The sequence below is a fragment of the Sphaerodactylus townsendi genome, linkage group LG14, assembly GCF_021028975.2.
Source record: "Sphaerodactylus townsendi isolate TG3544 linkage group LG14, MPM_Stown_v2.3, whole genome shotgun sequence".
In the NCBI taxonomy this organism is placed as follows: Eukaryota; Metazoa; Chordata; class Lepidosauria; order Squamata; family Sphaerodactylidae; genus Sphaerodactylus; species Sphaerodactylus townsendi.
In genome coordinates, this window is record NC_059438.1 from 10,142,538 (window position 1) to 10,166,443 (window position 23,906).

The window sequence follows — 23,906 nt, forward strand, 5'->3', positions numbered from 1 at the left end:
GTTGGAAGCAGAGGAGAAAGATTCATATCCAGTAGCACTTTAAAGGCCATCAGAATTTCCAGGGTACATCTGACAGCCAGCATCTGACAACGGGAGAATGGACCCTCAAAAGTGTATACCCTGGGAATCTTCTGGGTCTTTTAAGTGCTACTGGACTCAAATCTTGTTCACATCTCAGACATTTGCCATCACCTGTAAAGGACCAGGCCAGCAGTTGTACAGCACTAAGGCTGTTTGGTCAGACTGTCAACTGGAAGATGTTTGACTAAGGGGGAGGGGGGGAGTGAATCTGCTCCTCTTGTCTTAAAAAATGGATGTAGTCAGCGTCTTGCTTGCTGGGGACTGCCCAACCAGTTGGGAGATAAGCTGGCTGAACAGCAATGGATAGCAGACAGAGGGCTTTTTTCACTAGGCTGGAACGGGGAGGAGAAGGAGATAACCCAGCAAAGCAGGCAAAGTGAGACAGAGAGAAAGAGGAATGGGCCCAGAAGAGTCCTGGGGGTTGATTGGTGGCCCTGCAGACATCTGAACAAGCCAGAATGTTGCCCCATCTTGTCCAGCATCAACAGTGGCTTTCCAAGTTCTCAAGCTGCGACATTAGAGATCATCTTGAAACTACGAAAGAACCAGGAATGGATGGACGCAATTTTGTTTATACAGTTATTGCTGCCTTTCCCAATAAATTTAACCAAGGCAACTCCCATTAAAACATTTTACATGCAACTTTTTTTAAAAAAATCACAAAACCAAAGAAAACAGCTGATACCAAAAACAACAGCAAAGAAAACAGAAGGCGGGTGGGGAAGTAAAGATAGTACCAAAAGAGGAACAACAAAGATGGAAAGGGGCAAGAAGAAAGGTGCTCTAAAGTTTTGGTGTTGCCACAGAGAAGGTGCTTTTGCCCATCACTACCAGCTTGACCTATGGAGTCAGGATTTCCAAAGATGCATCCAATAAGCAGGCAAACCCAAACTGGCCATATAAGGGTTGAACTCAAATCATCCTGCACTTTTTACCCTTTCACACTCCTGCAGAAACACTATACATAAGCAACTAAAACCCAACAACGGTTATGGGCCCAGAGTCAGTGGCAGATAATCTGTTTGGCCTGCTGAAGATCCCAGGTTCAACTCCCAACATCTCCAGTTAAAAGGATCTGGTAGCAGGTGATACAAAAGACCTCCACCTACAGACCCCGGAGAGCAGCTGCCAGCCTGAGCAGGCAATGCTGACTCTGATGAACCAAGGCTCTGATTCTGTATGCATCAGCTTTATGAGAATATAAAATACACTGAGAAATTATTTTGTACTAGAAAACAGCTGGTGTGTGTGTTTGTGTGTCTGAGTTTTATATTTTGCATTTTATACGAATTGAAAAAAATTATTACATATTTATCCCACCCTTCCTCACTTTGAGAAGTTTATGGTGGGAGTATACAAGGTTCTCTTCTCCCCCATTTTTATGTTCACAACAGCCCTTTGGGTTGGTTAGACTGAAAGACAATGAGCAACCTAAGATCTCCCAATGAATTTCGTGGCAGGGGGAGGATTCGAATGCTGCTCTGAGCCAACCATTACAACGCAGCATTAAACAAGAAGTGGTTCAGAATAAAAGGAGCGGGGTCTGTCCAGAAGATAAGGGACCACTTCAGAGGTCATTTTTTCCTTTCCTTTTCTCTCAGAAAAGATGCACAGCAGAGGAAACCAATTAGCAGCACAATCAGTGCACCTAGTGAATGAAACCAGCTAGATCCTTAAAAACCTTCCCACCCACCTTGCAGGTCAGTAGCCAGGCAGGCATTTGAAGATGATCTAATTAACATTTTCTTTTACAGGTCAGAGATTGCTTTAATGTTTGATAAAGACCAAAGAGATTCCCCAGAAAGAATCTCCTTTTCCTTTTTTTTCAGACACATTAATATATTTATGTCCTGAGAGGTGCCAAACTTCTCAAAATGTTCAGAACTCCTTACATTAAAAGACACGGTCTTGAGACAAAATGCTTCATTACTTTGGCAGCCCTAATTAAAGAAATAATTTTAGGCTCCTGTCAGACTCTCCTACCCCCCAAGGACTGCTGCGCACTCTCCTCAGCAAAGCTGTTTCACTGTGTTGCAACTTAGATAGTTGTGTGACTGATGGCGATGGAGCCACCTGAAATAATTTCACAACAGGGCTGGCTACACAGGATTGGCGTGGCTGCTGGAGCCCCCCAAGGGCAACAAAGCGCCCTCTGTGACAGCCACTCTTATTTCCCGTACGGAGGGCAGAGACAGCCTAAGACATAGGTGTCAAACTTGTGGCCCTCCAGATGTTATGGGCTATAGTTCCCATCATCCCCTGCCAGCATCAGGGCCGCGAGTTTGACACCTGTGGCCTAAGATGATCCTCTGCATGACATCCTATGTTTCTTCCCAATGAGGTCCAAGGTGCCCTGCAATAGCAATCTTGCTTCCTCCATTTTGTCCTCAAAACAACCCCGTGAGGCTAAGGCCCCTTCCACACATACAGAATAATGCACATTCAATCCACTTTCACAACTGTTTGAAAGTGGACTTTGCTATTCCGCACAGTAAAATCCAGCTTCAATATTGCAAACAGGGATTCAAATCTGTGCCTTTATCAGCGTGGTGTCGTGGTTAAGAACGGCAGACTCTCATCTGTAGATCCAGGTTTGATTCCCCAGTTTCCAACATGAAGCCTGCCGGGAGACCTTGGGTCAGTAACAGTGTCTATTGCAGGGAGAAGAAGGGAAGGAGCTTGTAAGCCACTTTGAGACGCCTCATGGTTGAAAAAAGTGGAGTATAAATCCAAACTTTCCTTCTCTTCTAGATCCCAATCTAACACTAATCACTGGACCACACTAGCTCTCAGTTTGCAAGCCCCAAGAGGATGGATGTGAGCCCTCGCGCTCACTGTTCTGCAAGCGTACACAGAAGAAGAAAGGCAGGAGAATTCATGGGCACATTAAGTCTACATAAAAGAGATCGCAGATCCCACACCAGCAACTGCATCACCATTCCTATACATTTTTAAAGCGGGGCTCATCTGCAGAACTGGAGCTATCAGCCCTCACCTGCAAGCACCTTTGCCTTCCATGTTTTTTAATGGGGAAGGGCAATTACTAATCAAGGCATTTCACTCCCTCTCATGTCCGAGACGTTCACCGTGCTCCTCCCCTCCACCCAAAAATAAATTCCGTGCAGTGCATGAGCCAGCCGGCGTTATACCACTGGAGGCCCAGGTTTACACAGCCTGACTGGAAGGTCCTTGGACTTTGGAACCCCGTCCCATGAGACGTCTGTAATCTGGAAAATGTGCTGATGATGTGTCTGCTCCATTCTTAATTCACTGCCAAATGAGATAGCCAGCAATGCAGGTCAGCGAACCAATGGGGGCTATCGCTGGCTGCTGCTTAGCACAGGCCTGACGCAAGAGGCTGGGATGCATCTCTCCCCTTCTGCAGCGGCACATGAAGCGCTACTGGACAACTCAGGCAATCAAGGGAGACGCAAACAGGAATTAACAAACACAATACAATATAAAAAGCTAGGAACAGTGGCTATTCATCTTCGTGGCTAGCAACAGGTTCACGCCTCTGATTTGTTCCTTTAGATCTATAAGTGTGACTGGAATGCACGTGACTGGCAGAGGAGAAGGTCTGGGGCACAGCAAAATACGGGTCTTGCTCACTGGGCAGAATGTTGCTCTGGGCAAGTGACGCCCTTGCAGAAATCCTCTGCGCTTCAACAAGGTCTGTGAAAGAGAAGCAGGGACTGAGTTCTGAGAAGCACTGGTTAGGCTTCTCAGTCTAGAGTTCAAATCCCCAGTCCGATGTGAAGTTCTTTGGATGACCGTGGGGCAATTGTTTTCTCTTGTCCTAGACCACCTCACAGGGTTGGTTTGAGGATAAAATGGAGGTTGGGAGAATCGCCAATTCTCATTGTGTGACTCTGGGTCAGTCATACTCTCTCAGTCTTAGCTACCTTACAGAGTTGTTGTGGGGATAAAACAGGAAAGGAGGAGACCCATGGATAAAAAAAGGGAAAGGTAGACTGCTCCGGGTGCAGTAAGAAAATGCGGCCTCCCATCAGTCTTACTATGAGGGAAGCTGTAATGGTCCCCTCCCAGGGCCAAATTCTGGGTGCTGTTAAGGGTTGCAGATTTAAGCCAAGGCCTCTGGTCCACTGTCATGGCCTCGTGCACAAGTCCCACCCTACCGAAGAAGAACAGAGAACACGAAACACAGTTCTCATGACGAGGTTTTGTGGGCTGCAGAGACGCCAAACACAGAAAACAAAACCAGGCTCCGTGGGGGGAAAAAACTCTTCAACAAAAAACAAACAAACAGCTTTTGAGCCTATTTGGAAGCCCTTCATTTCCCTCATATTTTACTGAAGCAAACACCATCAATCAATACAATCACCCTCTCTGCCCAGCGAGCGTCCAAACGCCATTGCTCAGCTCAGGAGGGATTTGGGGTGGTCAATACTGTAAATAGATGGAGACTCTGGTGGGTGGGGAGGGGCGGGGAGAGTATTCAAGTGAGGCCAAGTTGGCTTCACTCTCTGCTGTCATTTCTCCTCGGGAGCCGTTTGCTTGACAGAAGAGCTTTCAACTGGAACCGACGAGGACAGTGTGAAGTCCGGGGAGACATGACTTTATGGCAACAGGACATGGCAACGTAAGAGGAATTAAGTGAAATGTTAATTAGCAAAGGACTGGGAAAGGGCACGGCTGCTGCAAACTACCTTTCTCCTCAATGCTTGAAGCTTGGCTCGTCGGAAGGGGAGTCCAGTCCTTCCATTCTCCTGCTCTCACACAGCAAAGTATGGAATCCCATGTTTGTTTCCACTCCGCTAGGTAGCTTACAGGGACAGCTGCAACTGAGGAAAGCCCTGAGAGTCCGTGCCACCCCTTCAGAGCAGAACAAAATAAGGTCGGAGACTCATGGCTGCTGTCAAAAGGCAGCAGCCATGCGCTTTCACTTCTTCCTCCCTGTCTAATAAGGTACAGTAAGCTGAACAATGTGATGTGACATCATCAGATTTCTAATCTTTCCTCCCGCAACGCTCCACTTGATTGGATGCTGGCTGCAGAAGTGTGAAAGAACTCAGTGATGTTGCAGCCTGTGTTCTGGAGTGCCGTGCTACACAGGGCTGCTGATTTTCAATGGCAGTTACGTGTCAATAATCATGTCCAGTTCCAGCCTTAGTAGGTTTAGCTTGTGGCGTCACTCTTTCTTGGCTCAGAGTGGAATTTACATTGAATCGGCTTACCTTCTGACTTGACTTTTAACAAAAACCCTTTAAAACATTTTGAACACCCCATGATTCAGTGGCTGATTCAGGCAGCTTCCCCTTGCAACGAAGCGGAATCAAAGAGGAAAGGGGTGAGGGGCAAACTGATGCTTCTCTTAAGTAAAGTCAAACCCTCAAAAGCCAGACTGGTGGCAGCTGACTGCCAAATCACCACCAATCGTGTGGTTCAGTGGAATGGATGGAAAAGAAACAGAAAGTAGCCGTTAAAAAACAGGAGCTCTGGGGCTAACCCTTCCATGCTAGGGAGCCCCCATTTCTGTGACTCTCTCAGTTTAACCTACTTCTAAGGGTTGTTGTAAGCATAAAATAAAGGAGTAGAAACTAATGTTGCACAATGCTTTGTGTCTCCCTTGAAGAGAAAAGCAGGCTACACACACACCACCACCACCCTATATCTATTTATATCTATCTACACACACATATCTATCTGTCTGTCTGCCTGCCTTTCTACCTACATACATACCCCCCCACACACACACACTTATAAGTTGACGTGGAGAGGGTTACCTCAATGTGGAACTTTTGAAAAAATAGTGTGCCAGAATGCTTCATTTACAACCATTCCTGTTCTCAACAAAAGTAAGCCAACCTTCCCCAGGTTATAAAGCAGTAAAGAGGTAAACAGCATGAAAGGGATGTGTGGAAAGTCACCAGAAATCTTGCCTGAAATGAAAGGGGAGGGCCTTTGCCAGAGAGGTGTAGTGGTTAAGAGCAGGTGCACTCTAATCTGGAGAACTGGGCTTGATTCTCCACTCCTTCACATGAGTGGCAGAGTCTTGTCTGGTGAACCAGATGTGTTTCCCCACTCCTTCATTCCTGTTCAGTGACCTTGGGCTAGTCACAGTTCTTCGGAACTCTGTCAGCCCCACCTACCTCACAAGGTGTCTGTTGTAGAGAAAGGAAGGGAGATAATTTGAAAGTCATCTTGAGTCTCCTCACAGTAGAAAAAAGCGGGATATAAATCAAACTCTTCTTCTTCCATTTGCGGTCTGTGTGAAATGGGGCTTGCCCATCTTTGGCTCCAAGTGCTATAAACTCCCTCCAGGGAGTGAAGTTCCTGACCAATTCAGCCTCTGGCCACATCATGAAATGCTGAAACCCACACTGAAACTTTTTACCTGGCTTGATCGCCTGCATCACGGCACGGCATGACTTTAGTACAGCTTCGTAGATGGCCCTCTGGTCCGGAGTGAACTTTCCATTGGATGGAAAGGTACAGGTGATATCCGAGCCATAACAGTGGTATTCACCTCCCATGTCAAATAAGCTGTGAAAGAGAGATAAAAGTGGCATCCATGAGAAGAAGAAGAAGAAGAAGAAGAAGAAGAAGAAGAAGAAGAAGAATCCCACCCCCCCCCCCCCCCACCCCCCCCCCCCCCCACCCCCCCCCCCCCCCACCCCCCCCCCCCCCCACCCCCCCCCCCCCCCACCCCCCCCCCCCCCCACCCCCCCCCCCCCCCACCCCCCCCCCCCCCCACCCCCCCCCCCCCCCACCCCCCCCCCCCCCCACCCCCCCCCCCCCCCACCCCCCCCCCCCCCCACCCCCCCCCCCCCCCACCCCCCCCCCCCCCCACCCCCCCCCCCCCCCACCCCCCCCCCCCCCCACCCCCCCCCCCCCCCACCCCCCCCCCCCCCCACCCCCCCCCCCCCCCACCCCCCCCCCCCCCCACCCCCCCCCCCCCCCACCCCCCCCCCCCCCCACCCCCCCCCCCCCCCACCCCCCCCCCCCCCCACCCCCCCCCCCCCCCACCCCCCCCCCCCCCCACCCCCCCCCCCCCCCACCCCCCCCCCCCCCCACCCCCCCCCCCCCCCACCCCCCCCCCCCCCCACCCCCCCCCCCCCCCACCCCCCCCCCCCCCCACCCCCCCCCCCCCCCACCCCCCCCCCCCCCCACCCCCCCCCCCCCCCACCCCCCCCCCCCCCCACCCCCCCCCCCCCCCACCCCCCCCCCCCCCCACCCCCCCCCCCCCCCACCCCCCCCCCCCCCCACCCCCCCCCCCCCCCACCCCCCCCCCCCCCCACCCCCCCCCCCCCCCACCCCCCCCCCCCCCCACCCCCCCCCCCCCCCACCCCCCCCCCCCCCCACCCCCCCCCCCCCCCACCCCCCCCCCCCCCCACCCCCCCCCCCCCCCACCCCCCCCCCCCCCCACCCCCCCCCCCCCCCACCCCCCCCCCCCCCCACCCCCCCCCCCCCCCACCCCCCCCCCCCCCCACCCCCCCCCCCCCCCACCCCCCCCCCCCCCCACCCCCCCCCCCCCCCACCCCCCCCCCCCCCCACCCCCCCCCCCCCCCACCCCCCCCCCCCCCCACCCCCCCCCCCCCCCACCCCCCCCCCCCCCCACCCCCCCCCCCCCCCACCCCCCCCCCCCCCCACCCCCCCCCCCCCCCACCCCCCCCCCCCCCCACCCCCCCCCCCCCCCACCCCCCCCCCCCCCCACCCCCCCCCCCCCCCACCCCCCCCCCCCCCCACCCCCCCCCCCCCCCACCCCCCCCCCCCCCCACCCCCCCCCCCCCCCACCCCCCCCCCCCCCCACCCCCCCCCCCCCCCACCCCCCCCCCCCCCCACCCCCCCCCCCCCCCACCCCCCCCCCCCCCCACCCCCCCCCCCCCCCACCCCCCCCCCCCCCCACCCCCCCCCCCCCCCACCCCCCCCCCCCCCCACCCCCCCCCCCCCCCACCCCCCCCCCCCCCCACCCCCCCCCCCCCCCACCCCCCCCCCCCCCCACCCCCCCCCCCCCCCACCCCCCCCCCCCCCCACCCCCCCCCCCCCCCACCCCCCCCCCCCCCCACCCCCCCCCCCCCCCACCCCCCCCCCCCCCCACCCCCCCCCCCCCCCACCCCCCCCCCCCCCCACCCCCCCCCCCCCCCACCCCCCCCCCCCCCCACCCCCCCCCCCCCCCACCCCCCCCCCCCCCCACCCCCCCCCCCCCCCACCCCCCCCCCCCCCCACCCCCCCCCCCCCCCACCCCCCCCCCCCCCCACCCCCCCCCCCCCCCACCCCCCCCCCCCCCCACCCCCCCCCCCCCCCACCCCCCCCCCCCCCCACCCCCCCCCCCCCCCACCCCCCCCCCCCCCCACCCCCCCCCCCCCCCACCCCCCCCCCCCCCCACCCCCCCCCCCCCCCACCCCCCCCCCCCCCCACCCCCCCCCCCCCCCACCCCCCCCCCCCCCCACCCCCCCCCCCCCCCACCCCCCCCCCCCCCCACCCCCCCCCCCCCCCACCCCCCCCCCCCCCCACCCCCCCCCCCCCCCACCCCCCCCCCCCCCCACCCCCCCCCCCCCCCACCCCCCCCCCCCCCCACCCCCCCCCCCCCCCACCCCCCCCCCCCCCCACCCCCCCCCCCCCCCACCCCCCCCCCCCCCCACCCCCCCCCCCCCCCACCCCCCCCCCCCCCCACCCCCCCCCCCCCCCACCCCCCCCCCCCCCCACCCCCCCCCCCCCCCACCCCCCCCCCCCCCCACCCCCCCCCCCCCCCACCCCCCCCCCCCCCCACCCCCCCCCCCCCCCACCCCCCCCCCCCCCCACCCCCCCCCCCCCCCACCCCCCCCCCCCCCCACCCCCCCCCCCCCCCACCCCCCCCCCCCCCCACCCCCCCCCCCCCCCACCCCCCCCCCCCCCCACCCCCCCCCCCCCCCACCCCCCCCCCCCCCCACCCCCCCCCCCCCCCACCCCCCCCCCCCCCCACCCCCCCCCCCCCCCACCCCCCCCCCCCCCCACCCCCCCCCCCCCCCACCCCCCCCCCCCCCCACCCCCCCCCCCCCCCACCCCCCCCCCCCCCCACCCCCCCCCCCCCCCACCCCCCCCCCCCCCCACCCCCCCCCCCCCCCACCCCCCCCCCCCCCCACCCCCCCCCCCCCCCACCCCCCCCCCCCCCCACCCCCCCCCCCCCCCACCCCCCCCCCCCCCCACCCCCCCCCCCCCCCACCCCCCCCCCCCCCCACCCCCCCCCCCCCCCACCCCCCCCCCCCCCCACCCCCCCCCCCCCCCACCCCCCCCCCCCCCCACCCCCCCCCCCCCCCACCCCCCCCCCCCCCCACCCCCCCCCCCCCCCACCCCCCCCCCCCCCCACCCCCCCCCCCCCCCACCCCCCCCCCCCCCCACCCCCCCCCCCCCCCACCCCCCCCCCCCCCCACCCCCCCCCCCCCCCACCCCCCCCCCCCCCCACCCCCCCCCCCCCCCACCCCCCCCCCCCCCCACCCCCCCCCCCCCCCACCCCCCCCCCCCCCCACCCCCCCCCCCCCCCACCCCCCCCCCCCCCCACCCCCCCCCCCCCCCACCCCCCCCCCCCCCCACCCCCCCCCCCCCCCACCCCCCCCCCCCCCCACCCCCCCCCCCCCCCACCCCCCCCCCCCCCCACCCCCCCCCCCCCCCACCCCCCCCCCCCCCCACCCCCCCCCCCCCCCACCCCCCCCCCCCCCCACCCCCCCCCCCCCCCACCCCCCCCCCCCCCCACCCCCCCCCCCCCCCACCCCCCCCCCCCCCCACCCCCCCCCCCCCCCACCCCCCCCCCCCCCCACCCCCCCCCCCCCCCACCCCCCCCCCCCCCCACCCCCCCCCCCCCCCACCCCCCCCCCCCCCCACCCCCCCCCCCCCCCACCCCCCCCCCCCCCCACCCCCCCCCCCCCCCACCCCCCCCCCCCCCCACCCCCCCCCCCCCCCACCCCCCCCCCCCCCCACCCCCCCCCCCCCCCACCCCCCCCCCCCCCCACCCCCCCCCCCCCCCACCCCCCCCCCCCCCCACCCCCCCCCCCCCCCACCCCCCCCCCCCCCCACCCCCCCCCCCCCCCACCCCCCCCCCCCCCCACCCCCCCCCCCCCCCACCCCCCCCCCCCCCCACCCCCCCCCCCCCCCACCCCCCCCCCCCCCCACCCCCCCCCCCCCCCACCCCCCCCCCCCCCCACCCCCCCCCCCCCCCACCCCCCCCCCCCCCCACCCCCCCCCCCCCCCACCCCCCCCCCCCCCCACCCCCCCCCCCCCCCACCCCCCCCCCCCCCCACCCCCCCCCCCCCCCACCCCCCCCCCCCCCCACCCCCCCCCCCCCCCACCCCCCCCCCCCCCCACCCCCCCCCCCCCCCACCCCCCCCCCCCCCCACCCCCCCCCCCCCCCACCCCCCCCCCCCCCCACCCCCCCCCCCCCCCACCCCCCCCCCCCCCCACCCCCCCCCCCCCCCACCCCCCCCCCCCCCCACCCCCCCCCCCCCCCACCCCCCCCCCCCCCCACCCCCCCCCCCCCCCACCCCCCCCCCCCCCCACCCCCCCCCCCCCCCACCCCCCCCCCCCCCCACCCCCCCCCCCCCCCACCCCCCCCCCCCCCCACCCCCCCCCCCCCCCACCCCCCCCCCCCCCCACCCCCCCCCCCCCCCACCCCCCCCCCCCCCCACCCCCCCCCCCCCCCACCCCCCCCCCCCCCCACCCCCCCCCCCCCCCACCCCCCCCCCCCCCCACCCCCCCCCCCCCCCACCCCCCCCCCCCCCCACCCCCCCCCCCCCCCACCCCCCCCCCCCCCCACCCCCCCCCCCCCCCACCCCCCCCCCCCCCCACCCCCCCCCCCCCCCACCCCCCCCCCCCCCCACCCCCCCCCCCCCCCACCCCCCCCCCCCCCCACCCCCCCCCCCCCCCACCCCCCCCCCCCCCCACCCCCCCCCCCCCCCACCCCCCCCCCCCCCCACCCCCCCCCCCCCCCACCCCCCCCCCCCCCCACCCCCCCCCCCCCCCACCCCCCCCCCCCCCCACCCCCCCCCCCCCCCACCCCCCCCCCCCCCCACCCCCCCCCCCCCCCACCCCCCCCCCCCCCCACCCCCCCCCCCCCCCACCCCCCCCCCCCCCCACCCCCCCCCCCCCCCACCCCCCCCCCCCCCCACCCCCCCCCCCCCCCACCCCCCCCCCCCCCCACCCCCCCCCCCCCCCACCCCCCCCCCCCCCCACCCCCCCCCCCCCCCACCCCCCCCCCCCCCCACCCCCCCCCCCCCCCACCCCCCCCCCCCCCCACCCCCCCCCCCCCCCACCCCCCCCCCCCCCCACCCCCCCCCCCCCCCACCCCCCCCCCCCCCCACCCCCCCCCCCCCCCACCCCCCCCCCCCCCCACCCCCCCCCCCCCCCACCCCCCCCCCCCCCCACCCCCCCCCCCCCCCACCCCCCCCCCCCCCCACCCCCCCCCCCCCCCACCCCCCCCCCCCCCCACCCCCCCCCCCCCCCACCCCCCCCCCCCCCCACCCCCCCCCCCCCCCACCCCCCCCCCCCCCCACCCCCCCCCCCCCCCACCCCCCCCCCCCCCCACCCCCCCCCCCCCCCACCCCCCCCCCCCCCCACCCCCCCCCCCCCCCACCCCCCCCCCCCCCCACCCAGAATCAAACCCGGTTCTCCAGATTAGAGTGCACCTGCTCTTAACCACTACCCCACACTGGCTGTTAATGTCTTTTTAGTTGTTCACTGCCTTAAGGGTTCTAATTGGGTCAAAACTCAAGATAACTTGGTTTTAAAATTTAGAAAATCAGGGTAGATGTTCACATGGTGGAATAAACTCAAGCCCCTGTACCAATTAGACATCCAGATGCCAGCTCAGTTTCCAGCCACTCAACATCTGGAGTTTCTATCGAGTCAGACCCTTTGGTCTTGCCAGATCACCACAGCCCTTCACTGTCTGACAGCTGCTCTCTGGGGTCTCAGGCAGAGAAAAGCAGTTTTCAGAACCTGCTGACAGAACATCCCTCACTGGGCCATTCTAGGGAATGCTCTGCTGGCACCTGAGAACATCACTCACAGTCCACCTGCTCATCTTACAACAGGATACCTGTCATCATCTGCCAACAATGCCCTTCTATGGTCTACAGAGGACAAACAGGCCAGTCTCTACATAGTAAACGGGGACACGTCAAGTATGAAAAATGCCAGGGTCAGTCTCTCAGGGCACTCTGCTGACGTCACTATGTTTCAGCATCTGGCTTCCAAAAGAGGTTAGAGGTTCCCAATAGGAAACTGGTTAGCCTATCTGATTGTATTGACTTAATGGAGATTGTGCAGTGTTAAGCTAGTAAGGCGTGGCTCAAACTGACCAACAATTAGAGTTCCAAGTCACCTTCTTATTTTGTGTACATTTGGGCTTCGCCAGAGGTCTACTGCTGCTTTATGTATTTCTGAGCTTTTTAAATTTTTGGTCCAAGTATGTATATACATCTGTCATCTGGGATTCATACTTTAGCAGCAGTGGCGTAGGAGGTTAAGAGCTTGTGTATCTAATCTGGAGGAACCGGGTTTGATTCCCAGCTCTGCCGCCTGAGCTGTGGAGGCTTATCTGGGGAGTTCAGATTAGCCTGTACACTCCCACACATGCCAGCTGGGTGACCTTGGGCTAGTCACAGCTTCTTGGAGCTCTCTCAGCCCCACCCACCTCACAGGGTGTTTGTTGTGAGGGGGGAAGGGCAAGGAGATTGTAAGCCCCTTTGAGTCTCCTGCAGGAGAGAAAGGGGGGATATAAATCCAAAACTCTTCTTCTTCTTTGTTTCTATGAGCAGTATATATATATATGTGTGTGTATGTATATACATATACATACACACACATATATACATACATATTCATATATATATACACACACACACATATATATATACACACACACATATATACATATACATATATACATGGTATATAGAAATGTATACCCATACATAGACAGACACACACACACACACGTCTGTATGCACCAAAATGGCTAACAGGTTGATATTATCAAAGGGTGTTTTTTTCCTTTTAAACATTCCCAAGGACTTTCAGCTGCCACCCTAGAAGTGCCAGTTCTTTCAGCCACTTCCCTTTGGATATCTGTGCAGCAGCTCCGGAACGTGGCTGGAATATTTTGTTCTAAGTGTGCTGATCAAACAAGTGACAATTTAAAAAAAACAGGTGAAAAGTCAGCCTTTTGAGTTTTGACTTCTACTGTAAATAGCATCCTGTATGCCAAGGGTCTTGGCCTCCCTCTTTTTGAGGTGACTCAGAGCCAGCATCTGGCTGTGTGCCAAGCAACTCAGTTCATGGCAAAAGGCCTCCAAAGTTTTCTCTTCGGTCTAACTCAAGATACCTTAGCTCTGTGTCAGATCCCAAGTGGATCCGGCAGCCCAAATGCTCATATCATGAGTTTACCAAGTATAGAAAGCAGACGGGTGAGGACCAACTGCTGTTCCCAGTGACGCACAAGCCCCCCATAGAAAGCCAGCCGTACAGTTCCCAAGGGGATGCGGCCTTGTCTGATGACTCGGGAACAGAGCGTCTGCCTCCTCCGCAAAACCTTGGGGTGGCTTCAGATCAATGCAGAAGCCACCAAAGGTTTGTGTCGCCCTAAAACCAGCCAGCTCTTTAGCTCTGGAATTCCTAAAACAAGTTCCGTTGAAGAATGACTCCTTTGCTGCAAGACCTCAAAAAGTAAAGGCTCTGAGAGGCCGAGGAATCACGATGAGAGGATGTTGCCTACTGCATCCTTGCCTAATCCGCTATTCTGGTCTATATTCTGATGAAGAGCACATTACCCTGCAGCTATAAGCAATTGCTCCCAATGCGGAGGTGCAACAGACATTGATGCAAGCAGAGGAGGTTGCCTTAGCATCTCTGCATGAGTTGCTGCCCTGGTCCAGCTGCCTTTCAAACAGGAGGCATGCCCAGATCAGTGGATTTATGCAGAAGCACAATATATGGCTCCCTCAAGAAAAAAAGAGTAATTTTTATTTGCACACAACCAGGTTCTAAAAAGCAGCCAAACTCAGGTTGTCAGCAGAGCTTCGACTGCAGATGACCACTCTGCCCTACAGCCATAAAGGTCAAGTTCAAGTTAAGAACAGGAGTTTGGATTTATATCCCACCTTTCTTTCCTGTATCAGGGGACTCAAGGTGACCAACAAACTCCTTTTCCCTTCCTCTCCCCACAACAGATCCCTTGTGAAGTGTGTGTGTGTGACCGGGGGGCAGGCGGGGGGCAGGCGGGCTGAGAGACTTCTGAGAGAACTGTGACTAGCCCAAGAGCACCCAGAAGGCTTCATGTGTAGGAGTGGAAAACAAATCCAGATCACCAGATTAGAGCCTGCTGCTCAGATGGAGGAGTGGGGAATCAAACCGGTTCTCCAGATTAGAGCCCACCTGCCCTTAACCAGTGTTCTACTCTGGGCAAATGCATAAAGCAACTGTAACCCTATGAAAACTTCTCTTAACTCCTCTGGCTGTTTCTCATTGGATTGAGGTGGCCACTCAGCAGTGGGTCCCTCACTGCAGCTTTTCAGTTATGGAGGTCACCTGAGGTTTTAAGAGCTAAAGAAACACAAATGTGATTCTGGGGTCATTTCAGCATTCCCAAACCCATTAAAAAACACAACAAAACCATTCTGCTTCTCCTCTCCCAGGGACTTTCCAAGACAAGGTGTCCTTCAAAAAAAAAAAATTAAAGGTCTTGTCAGCTTTGAAGTACCCACACTACCCACGGCATCCCTGCATCACTCATTCCTGGCTATGCTTTTTGGTGAAATTCATCTGTGGACAATTAATTTGGAGGGGGTCACTGTAACAGCAGTGCATGGATCAGTCAGCCATACCCGAGGCCAGGAATAAGGTACAACTGCTCCCCTTCTGAGCTACTGCTCTGCCCTAAGCTTGGTCACTAAATGAAAACCCAAGTGCAGTGACTCATGCAGAGATGCTATGGAAGGAATCTTGGCAAATGAAGGCTCAGTACTGCACGGAAACAAAACCAATTAATAAAAATCCACCATATACTTTTTTTTAAAAAAAATCCAATATATGTTTTTGCAGACTGGAGTTCCTGTCTATGGAGTCTTTGCTTGCATCTGCTGAAATGGGCCCCACTAAAACTGCCACTCAGAATAAAATCTCATCAAGCCTTTTAAGGTGTCACAATTCCTATTTTTGCTGCAATAACCCCACACCCCTACTTCTCTGGAACCACTAATTTATTTTAAGCTACTAATTAAAATTGGCAGCAGTTTCTGGACCTCTTTTTAAAGGCCAAAAGCAGAGTGGTAATCAAGCCCAGATGTTCACACAGCCCGGAGAACTGCGGCCTGGATACCTCGCCTGTCAGTGGCATCCCTTCTTTGTGGGGCTAGGGGCGTCCCACTCGAGTGGCTTTTTATAGCAGTGTTTCCTAACCTGTGGGTCAGGACCCAAAAGTGGGTTGGGGAGCCTCCGTAAGTGGGTCGTGGGCCAGTCCAATGGCCCAGTGGAGGCTCCTGCCCTTTATGTCCTTTCTCAACTTCTCATCTCCCCCTCCTGTGGAAGTGATGGAGTCCCGCATAGGTGTCAAACTCGCAGCCCTCCAGATGTTATGGACTACAGTTCCCATCATTCCCTGCCAGCATCATGCTGGCAGGGGATGATGGGAACTGTAGTCCAAAACATCTGCAGAGGCGCGAGTTTGACACCTGTGGAGTAGGGGATTCATCTGGCAACTACTAATTTCACTGTAGTGGCTGAAAGAAACAAGGTGAGGGGATGTTGAAGAATTGGAGGGAGCTGCTCAGCAGGCCATAGAAAAAACAAAGGGGGATAGAGCAGTGGTGGCTAACCTATGGCACTCCAGATGTTCATGAACTACAATTCCCATCAGCCCCTGCCAGCATGGCCAATTGGGGCTGATGGGAATTGTACTCCATGAACATCTGGAGTGCCATAGGTTCGCCATCATGGGGATAGAGTGAGCTTGTGGGCTCTGGCTCAGAACTGTTCCTTCCACAACCCAACCTCTTGCCCGGCTCCCTGCACTGCTTCACTGCCCTATACCTGCTGTGGGAGACACATTGCACCAAAGCCCCTGCTGCCAACCTTTCCACAGCCCCCTGCTATCTCCTCAATTGAGTGCCATCCAGATGTGTTTCTGCACCCCTACATTCCTGCTGGGTGACCTTGGGCTAGTCACAGTTCTCTCAGGACTCTCTCAGCCCCACCTACTTCTCAAGGTATCTGTTGTGGGCAGAGGAAGGAAAAGGAGCTTGTAAGCCACCCTGAGTCTCCTTACAGGAGAGAAAGGTGGGGTATAAATCCAAACGCTTCTTATTATCCAAACTCTGGCCCAGCTGGCAAAGGAGGACATGAACTCCCACTTGCTTGGGGTTCATCGTGGGGGCGGCGGCAACCTTTGTGTGATGTTTGTTGGGTTCTCAGAAAAAGAAGAAGAGTTTGGATTAAACCCCCACTTTCTCAATCATAAGACGTTTCAAAACGATTCCCAAACTCCTTCCCTTCCCTCAACCCACAGCAGACACCTTGATAGGTAGGTGGGGCTGAGAGTTCTGAAAGAACTGTGACAGTCCAAGGTCACTCAGCAGGCTTCACATGGAGGAGTGGGGAAATCAAACCCAGTTCTCTGGATTGGAATCCACAGCTCTTAACCACTGCACCACGCTATGGAAAACAGAATGTGAGAGTGGTTTGCCCCAGGCACAAAAAACGCCACGGGCCAATTCTGGATGGGTAAATTTGGACTTGTGGGTCACCGTACTAAAACGATTGGGAACCACTGTCATACAGGATGAGACCAGTGTAATTTGCATTTGGGGGGCCATCAGCACAGCTATTGGGTGGGGGGGTGCCCAGCAGGCGGAGTCGCTGTGGCCTGGGATTAGTCTTCTGTCTCAAAGGTGAAAGCAACTTCTTTTGGTGCCTTGGGGGATGTGAGCAACCTGATACTAAAGGGAAGCTACTTAGGAAAGTGTAGCGCCTGAGCAGAGATGCTGGGAATAGTTCCTCACCCTGCCCTATCTTGGAATGCAATATCCCCTGAGGCCACAGGCTTGCCTGGGGCTCTGTTCTCCTAGCTGCCTTTCTAAAGGGACAGGAAAAGTTACTAGTGGACAGCCAACCCACAGGCTCTTTCTGGGTCCTGGATGGTACTATTTTGCAGTAGCATTTAACAGGTCATACGATCAACCCCAAACTTTAAGAGTTTGGATTTATACCCCACCTTTCTCTCCTGTAAGGAGACTCAAGGTGGCTTACAAACTCCTTTCCTTTCCTCTCCCCACAACAGACACCTTGTGAGGTAAGTGAGGCTGAGTTCTGAAGAACTGTGACAAGCCCAAGGTCACCCAGCAGGAATGTAGGAGTGTGGAAACACATCTGGTTCACCAGTTAAGCCTCTGCCAGACAGGTGGAGGAGTGGGGAATCAAGTCCGGTTCTCCAGATTAGAATCCACCTGCTCTTAACTACGACACCACCCTTTCTCCCCAGATCCGGCTTGCTCCTCCACCAAGGAGAGGCAATTTTCTATAGCTTTCCTACCTGTGTAATTGCATTCAGTATGTGCCTACAAACCCTGAGTTTCTCTGGTGGACGCAACGGAATGGTGATGCTGAGCAAACCTGATGGGAACTATAGAAGCCAACTTCCTCCTCAAATGGTGGCAGATGCAGCCAAGCGAGCTTCTGGGTGGGCCCCAGTCTTCTGGGTCCTCTTCTGAGACCTGCAAGGCTAATCCTTAAGGAAGAAACACCCCCAGATAGCTTGTATCACTTGGTTTTTCTCTTGCCCATCCTCCAGGAAGACGGTGAGCTTCCACAGATCCAGCGGTAAGATCCTTCCTCCCCAACACAGGAAGCTCAGCTGGAGGAACCAATCTGCAGGTTCCTACAAAGAACTAGCCAAGATTATGACACTGAAAATGGTCTAACAACCCCATCGAAAGGGCTGGACATCCAGACGCAGCGCTGCAGCTGCTCCATCCCACTGTTTCCAAGAAAGGGGGCTTTCCAGTGGCACGGGGAGGCGGACAGCACAAAAAAGAATCCCTACCACCTAAAAGCCCCCATTGGGCTTAGTGAACTTATATGCCACTGAAAATGTCGTTGTATGCATTCCTTGTGTGCATGTTGAGTTGTTTTATGCAACACCTTTCTAAGTTGTCTTCAGTTTGTTAAGTCAAGAGGCCTGTTTAGGAAAACCCAGCCATAGAATGATAAAGGTGTTGTGGGTTTTTCGGGTTGTATGGCCGTGTTCCAGCAGGATTTTCTGCTGATGCGGGCGAAACGTCAGGAGAAAATCCTACTGGAACACGGCCATACAACCTGGAAAACCCCCAACACCCTAGTGATACCGGCCATGAAAGCCTTTGACAATACAATAGAATGAAAGTTTGGAACTTTATGAGGAGAAGCCAAGCAATGGAAGGCCTTTGCTTTGCAACCCGTAACCTTTGCTTAGGGTGAGAAGGTTTTAAAGGTCCTGATGGAATGTGGCTAATCCGGTATGAGCAGAAACCCGGGCCAATTAGGAAAGGAGGCTTTTGAATCAGTTCACGGAGTTCGTTTTAAGGTTCCCCCTATTAACTGGAAAACCCGAAGGAAAAGAAGCCACCCACGTAATCCGGGGAAACGTTAGTGCCTTTGAACCCGACCCTGTGTGGCATTTTGCATTTGGATCGAGCCCTTAAATAAGGGACATCTGTAACGCAATCCTGCAAATATTTACTTGGCTGTAAATGCCACTGAACTCAAAAGAACTTAGGTACATAAAGGGCTGCAGAATCTATACATTTTATGTGCTAGTTTTTATCTGTCCCTTCTTACATGGAACAAAGGGGGGTATGCATTGTTCCTCCCTCCATTTTATCCTAACCCACCTGTCAGGTAGGTTAGCACAAGAAAGAGAAGGGGGCGGGGGAAGGGCTAACATCACCCATCTAGCTTCCATGCCAGATTGGGGATCTGAACCTTATATCTCGGCTCCTAATGAACCCGTGGTGGTGAACCTATGGCACTCCAGATGTTCATGGCCAATTGGCCATGCTGACAGGGACTGATGGAAATTGTCCACGAACATCTGGAGTGCCATAGGTTCGCCCACCACTAACCCATTATACCACAATAGCAATTAATCCAGATCATGTCAACTCTTCTTCTGAAGTGAATGTAGAAAGTAAATTTACAACAGAAGGTTCTATGCATGTTTGTCAGATACTGGACCCTCCCCACCCAAATGTCCACAGCATGTAGCAATCCATTGTGGGCAAGCAAATGGTCAGATCCACCAAAAGTGTGGCCAGGCAGGCCAGCCTTCGGAGTCATCTCAGAGATAAGGCAAAAAGCTTTGCCAACATATCAGGAAAAAAAAGCAAAATCCCTCCAGAAGGGCATAGGCCAATGCCAGAACCTAAGAAAAGCCATGCAAATAAGTAAATATATTTTTTAAAAAGTTTTCTAAAATTGGGAACGACGTGTAATTTATGCTTTTTATCAATAACAGGTGAGGCAATTTTTAGGAAGGCACCCAAAATCCAGTTCCTTGAAAAATAGTGCTAGCCTCTCGCTTCCTGATGCAACACTGCCCCCTTTGGGTCAAAAATAATGCTAGCATGGGATATTTTAAATTCACTGTTCTCCGGAGGTCTGTGTGCAGATGCCCTGTTTTCAGATCTTCCTGGCCAGCTGTGCATCTGGACCATATGCACACGGGCCAGAGAGAATGGACCAAAAGAATAACATTGCTACCATGTAGGCCAAGAGAGCCTCGAGATAAACAGAGGTCCGTATCACTGAAATGTTTTTGCTGTTGCTAAATTAAATGGGAAGGGCTGTGGCCCAATAGTGGAACACCAACCTTCAGCCAAAGGTGTGACCAAGGAGTGCCTTTCGCTTGGCAGGAGGATGCAAGAGGGATGGTTCACTAGGCCACCATTAATGGTGGGAGGGACGGTGCCCCCGACCACCGTGTGTGGAAGGGATGATGCCCCAGGACACCAGCACTTTCCCCAGTGGCCTTAATGGCCAATCCACCCCTGCGGATGGGGGCAGAAGTGCCTGGGAGCTGTGACATTATGATTCTTTTGAGTTCCTTGCCAAGAGCACACAGAATCCCACCTATGTTGCAACGGCATCAGCTCTGACCCAGTAGTCCCTTCTGTAGGAGTGGCATCGGATCAGCTTGCCAGAACATTAGAGACATTACTTGGGGAGAGCACGGTATCAGCAGAGAAATAGTTGACAAACCTCACCAGCCATGTTACTGTCAATGACTCCTGCATATCTAACCCTCGCTGAAATCTGCACAGGGCAGCAGCGGACACTTCTTATTGCATCTCAAAGCATCGTTTTTCTGTGCCCGGTGCAAGCATGTAATACAGCTCCCTCTCCCCTGTCATTTCATGAGTTATGAAACACCAGCATGATTTAGAGGTTGGAAGTTCTGGGGGAGACAGGCTCAGAAAGTAGATATGGGGGGGGGCAGGTGGTCGGGTCCCCGGACGCTCTCTTGTTGGGTTCCTCAGGGCTTGGTCCTGTCTCCTACGTTATTCAACATCTGTATGAAGCCGCTGAGGAGGTCATCAGAGGATTTGGCGTGAGATGTCACCAATATGCCGATGACACCCAGCTGTTCCTCTCGGTTCCATCTGAATCAAGTGAGGCTGCCCGAGTGCTAGACTGTTGCCTGGCAGCTGTCATATAGATTGGATGAGGGTCAATACATTGAAACTGAATCCCAATAAGACAGAGGCGTTCTGTGTGCTGAGCTCCCAAGTCCAGGGAATCGAGGGACACCTGGTGCTGGAAGGGGTGATGCTATCTCAGAAAGACCGTGTGCTGAGGTCATCCTGGATGGGGCGCTGTCTCTGGAAGCCCAGGTGGCAGCAGTGACCAGGAGGGCCCATCAGCATTTCTGTCTGGTGCACCAGCCCCACTTTTTCTTGGATTAGGATGACATGGCTGTAGTTATCCATGGTCTGGTAACTGCCAGATTGGACGGGGCTGCCTTCGAGGACAGTCCGGAAGCTCAAGCTGGTGCAGAATACAGCAGCATATCTCCTGACCACTGGGCTCACATCACCCCTATTCTGAAGAGGCTTCCAATGCACTACCGGGCTCAATTCAAAGGGCTGGTGTTAACCTAAAAAGCTCTATACTGCTTCGGTCCTGGGTACCTGGGAGAATGCATCCGCCCATATATTCCTGCCAGGCACTGAGATCAGAGGGGCAGGCCCGCCTGGCTGTCCTGCCCCCATTAGGAGTAAAGGAGGGTGAGGGCAGCCCGCAGGGCCTTCTCCACATTGGCCCCTTACTCTGTGGATTGCCCTCTCTTGGAGTTTTGGCACCTGGCAAAGACTGTCCTCTTTACCCAGGCTTTTGGCTGACACCGCCCCCCCCTTGCTGGGAGCGCCCGCTCAAGAAATCGCTATGCCTCTCTTTTTTTGTGAGTGGGTGGGGTGTGTATGGGACATTTTGATTTTGTCTCTGTTTTTAGAATGGGATTTTACTGCGTTTTTAGAATGGTGTTTTTAGAATGGGGTCTTTAGAGTGGTGTTTTATTGTGTTTTATTGTATTTTTGCTGTCATGATTTTAATGTTGCATGTTTTATTATAACACACACACACACACACACACACACACCGACTGTGGTAAAAGGCAGGTAATAAATATAAATAGAAGAATAGATCTCCACTCCAACCATAACTAGAATAGATCTCCACTCCAACTATAACAGTTGACAGGTGACAAAGAGAGAGAGGGAGAGAGATACACACTCTCTCAATTTATCCTCCCTCACAGGGTTGCTGTGAACATAACAATGAAAAAACAAACACTGTCCCGAGCTAACTGGAGGAAGGGTAGAAAAACACTCTAGATTAGGGGTGGCCAACCTATAATGCTCCAGATGTTCATGGACTACAATTCCCATCAGCCCCTGCCAGCATGGTCAATTGGCTGGGAATTGTAGTTCGTGAACAACTGGGGCACTGTAGGTTGGCCGCCCCTGCCTTAGATGGATAAGCAGACAAAGGAAAAATGCCACATTTATTTCTGAAATGTCCTGTCTAGGCTGTTATAAGGATGATGGGCCTGAAAGCTCCCCCCACCCCAGTGTTCTACTCCATCCAAGATCAGACCCTTCCAACACCTCAAAAGATTCAGCTCTTGGAAGCCTGTCAGACTCCCCGGATCCATCAGGTTAGCAGAGACGTTGGAGGGCTGTCGTCTGCCTGCCGTTGGGAAGCTTTTGCTGATCAACGCAAAGCAGTTCGACACTCCGAGAGCCCCGTCAGAACGTTAAAAAGGAAACAATGGCTCAGAACATGAAGTGTTTGTGTTTACCGAGCGGCGCAATGTAGCGGAGCCAGACCCCAAACAATTATTGTGTATTTACTTGGCGAGTATATACAAATGTTATTTTAAAAAGGAGATTATGTGCTGCAGGCTAGAAAACCTGCCAAACTTTGCCTGCTAACTCAATGCAGGATTTCCCCCAGAGTGTGTTTATCAAAAGCAATAAGAGGAGAGTGTTATGGTCCAAAGGCAGCGATTCTCTTTCTGAGAAGAGCCGGGCTTCAAGTTTGGTGCAAAGCAGTCGGGATGTGCGGAAAACAGCTTTTTCCAGGGTGGGGGCGGGGGGGGGGGAGAAAATTCACTTGCTCAGCTTCAGATGTTGGAGAAACCCTGCGGAACATTTAAAAGAAAAGCCCAAATAAAAGGGCCCGAGTCAGCCGAAAACAAACAGAATTGAGCAACGCTTGATGAACAACGTGAAGTGCCTCACATTATTTCACGGGGCAGAGCAAGGGGGGGGTGGGGGGTTACCCACTGTGCAAGAACAGAGGAAAGCTCTCTGCGTTCTGCCTCGTGTTGGAGCTGAACCACTGCAGCATATGCCCAAATCAGAGATGCCCTTCCCAGAGGAGAGGAAGCAGCCGGTAATGCTGGATCAAACCATGACTGCCACCAGAGCTAAGAGCAAAATGGTGTTAAAGTGGCATTAGGAGGACAAATAAGGTCCTGAATTCTGTCAGCAGTGCTGAGAGATGAGGGACTGCACTCATAATTTAGCTGTAAAAATTCTGCTTCAAAATATTTTTACCACACAGGGCCAATCCCAGGACTTGACAGGCCCTGGACAGCAAGTGACCAGGTTTCTTTCCTCTGCTTGCCACTTACACCTCCCTGCCCAGCCATTCATCCTTCCTGTACCCACTTGCTCACTTTCCAGTCCTCCCGGGGCTTGCACAACCTTCCCTGACTGTGCTGGGTTGTGTGCATAGCTGAAAGTGTGGGTAATGGGAGGACTCACAACAAGCAGATGGGAGGCAGGGGAGGTGAGCAGGTGGGGGTAGTGGCAGTGGGTCCCGTCAGAAGACCTGAGCCTTGGCATCTGCCCAACCTGGCCATAGGCAGATACTGCCCCTATTGCCACATCATTTAAATGTGTGGCTAGCTCTCTGGCTAGGAGCAGCAGTGGCGTAGTGGTTAAGAGCAGGTGCGTTCTGATCTGGAGGAACCGGGTTTGATTCCCCGCTCTGCCACTTGAGCTGTGGAGGCTTATCTGGGTTTGAATTCAGGTTAGCCTGTGCACTCCAACACATGCCAGCTGGGTGACCTTGGGATAGTCACAGCTTTTCGGAGCTCTCTCAGCCCCACCCACCTCACAGGGTGTTTGTTGTGGGGGAGAAAAGGAAAGGAGATTGTAAGCCCTTTTGAGCCTCCTACAGGAGAGAAAAGGGGGATATAAATCCAAACTCTCCTCCTCCTCCTCCTCCTCTCTTGTCTCCCAAAGACTACATATTCTGCTTGTAGGAGAAGCCAATGAGATCTTCTTTGCAACTTGGCA

General features: G+C 57.3%; 1 protein-coding gene across 1 annotated transcript in view; it reads right to left on the reverse strand.

Moving 5' to 3' along the window:
• PEPD (peptidase D) overlaps positions 1–23,906 on the reverse strand; it is a 189,581-nt gene that overhangs the window by 18,524 nt on the left and 147,151 nt on the right. The window contains exon 12 of the mRNA XM_048515733.1: positions 6,440–6,588. Within this exon, the coding sequence (XP_048371690.1) occupies positions 6,440–6,588 (149 nt within the window). The remainder of the gene's footprint in view (positions 1–6,439; positions 6,589–23,906) is intronic.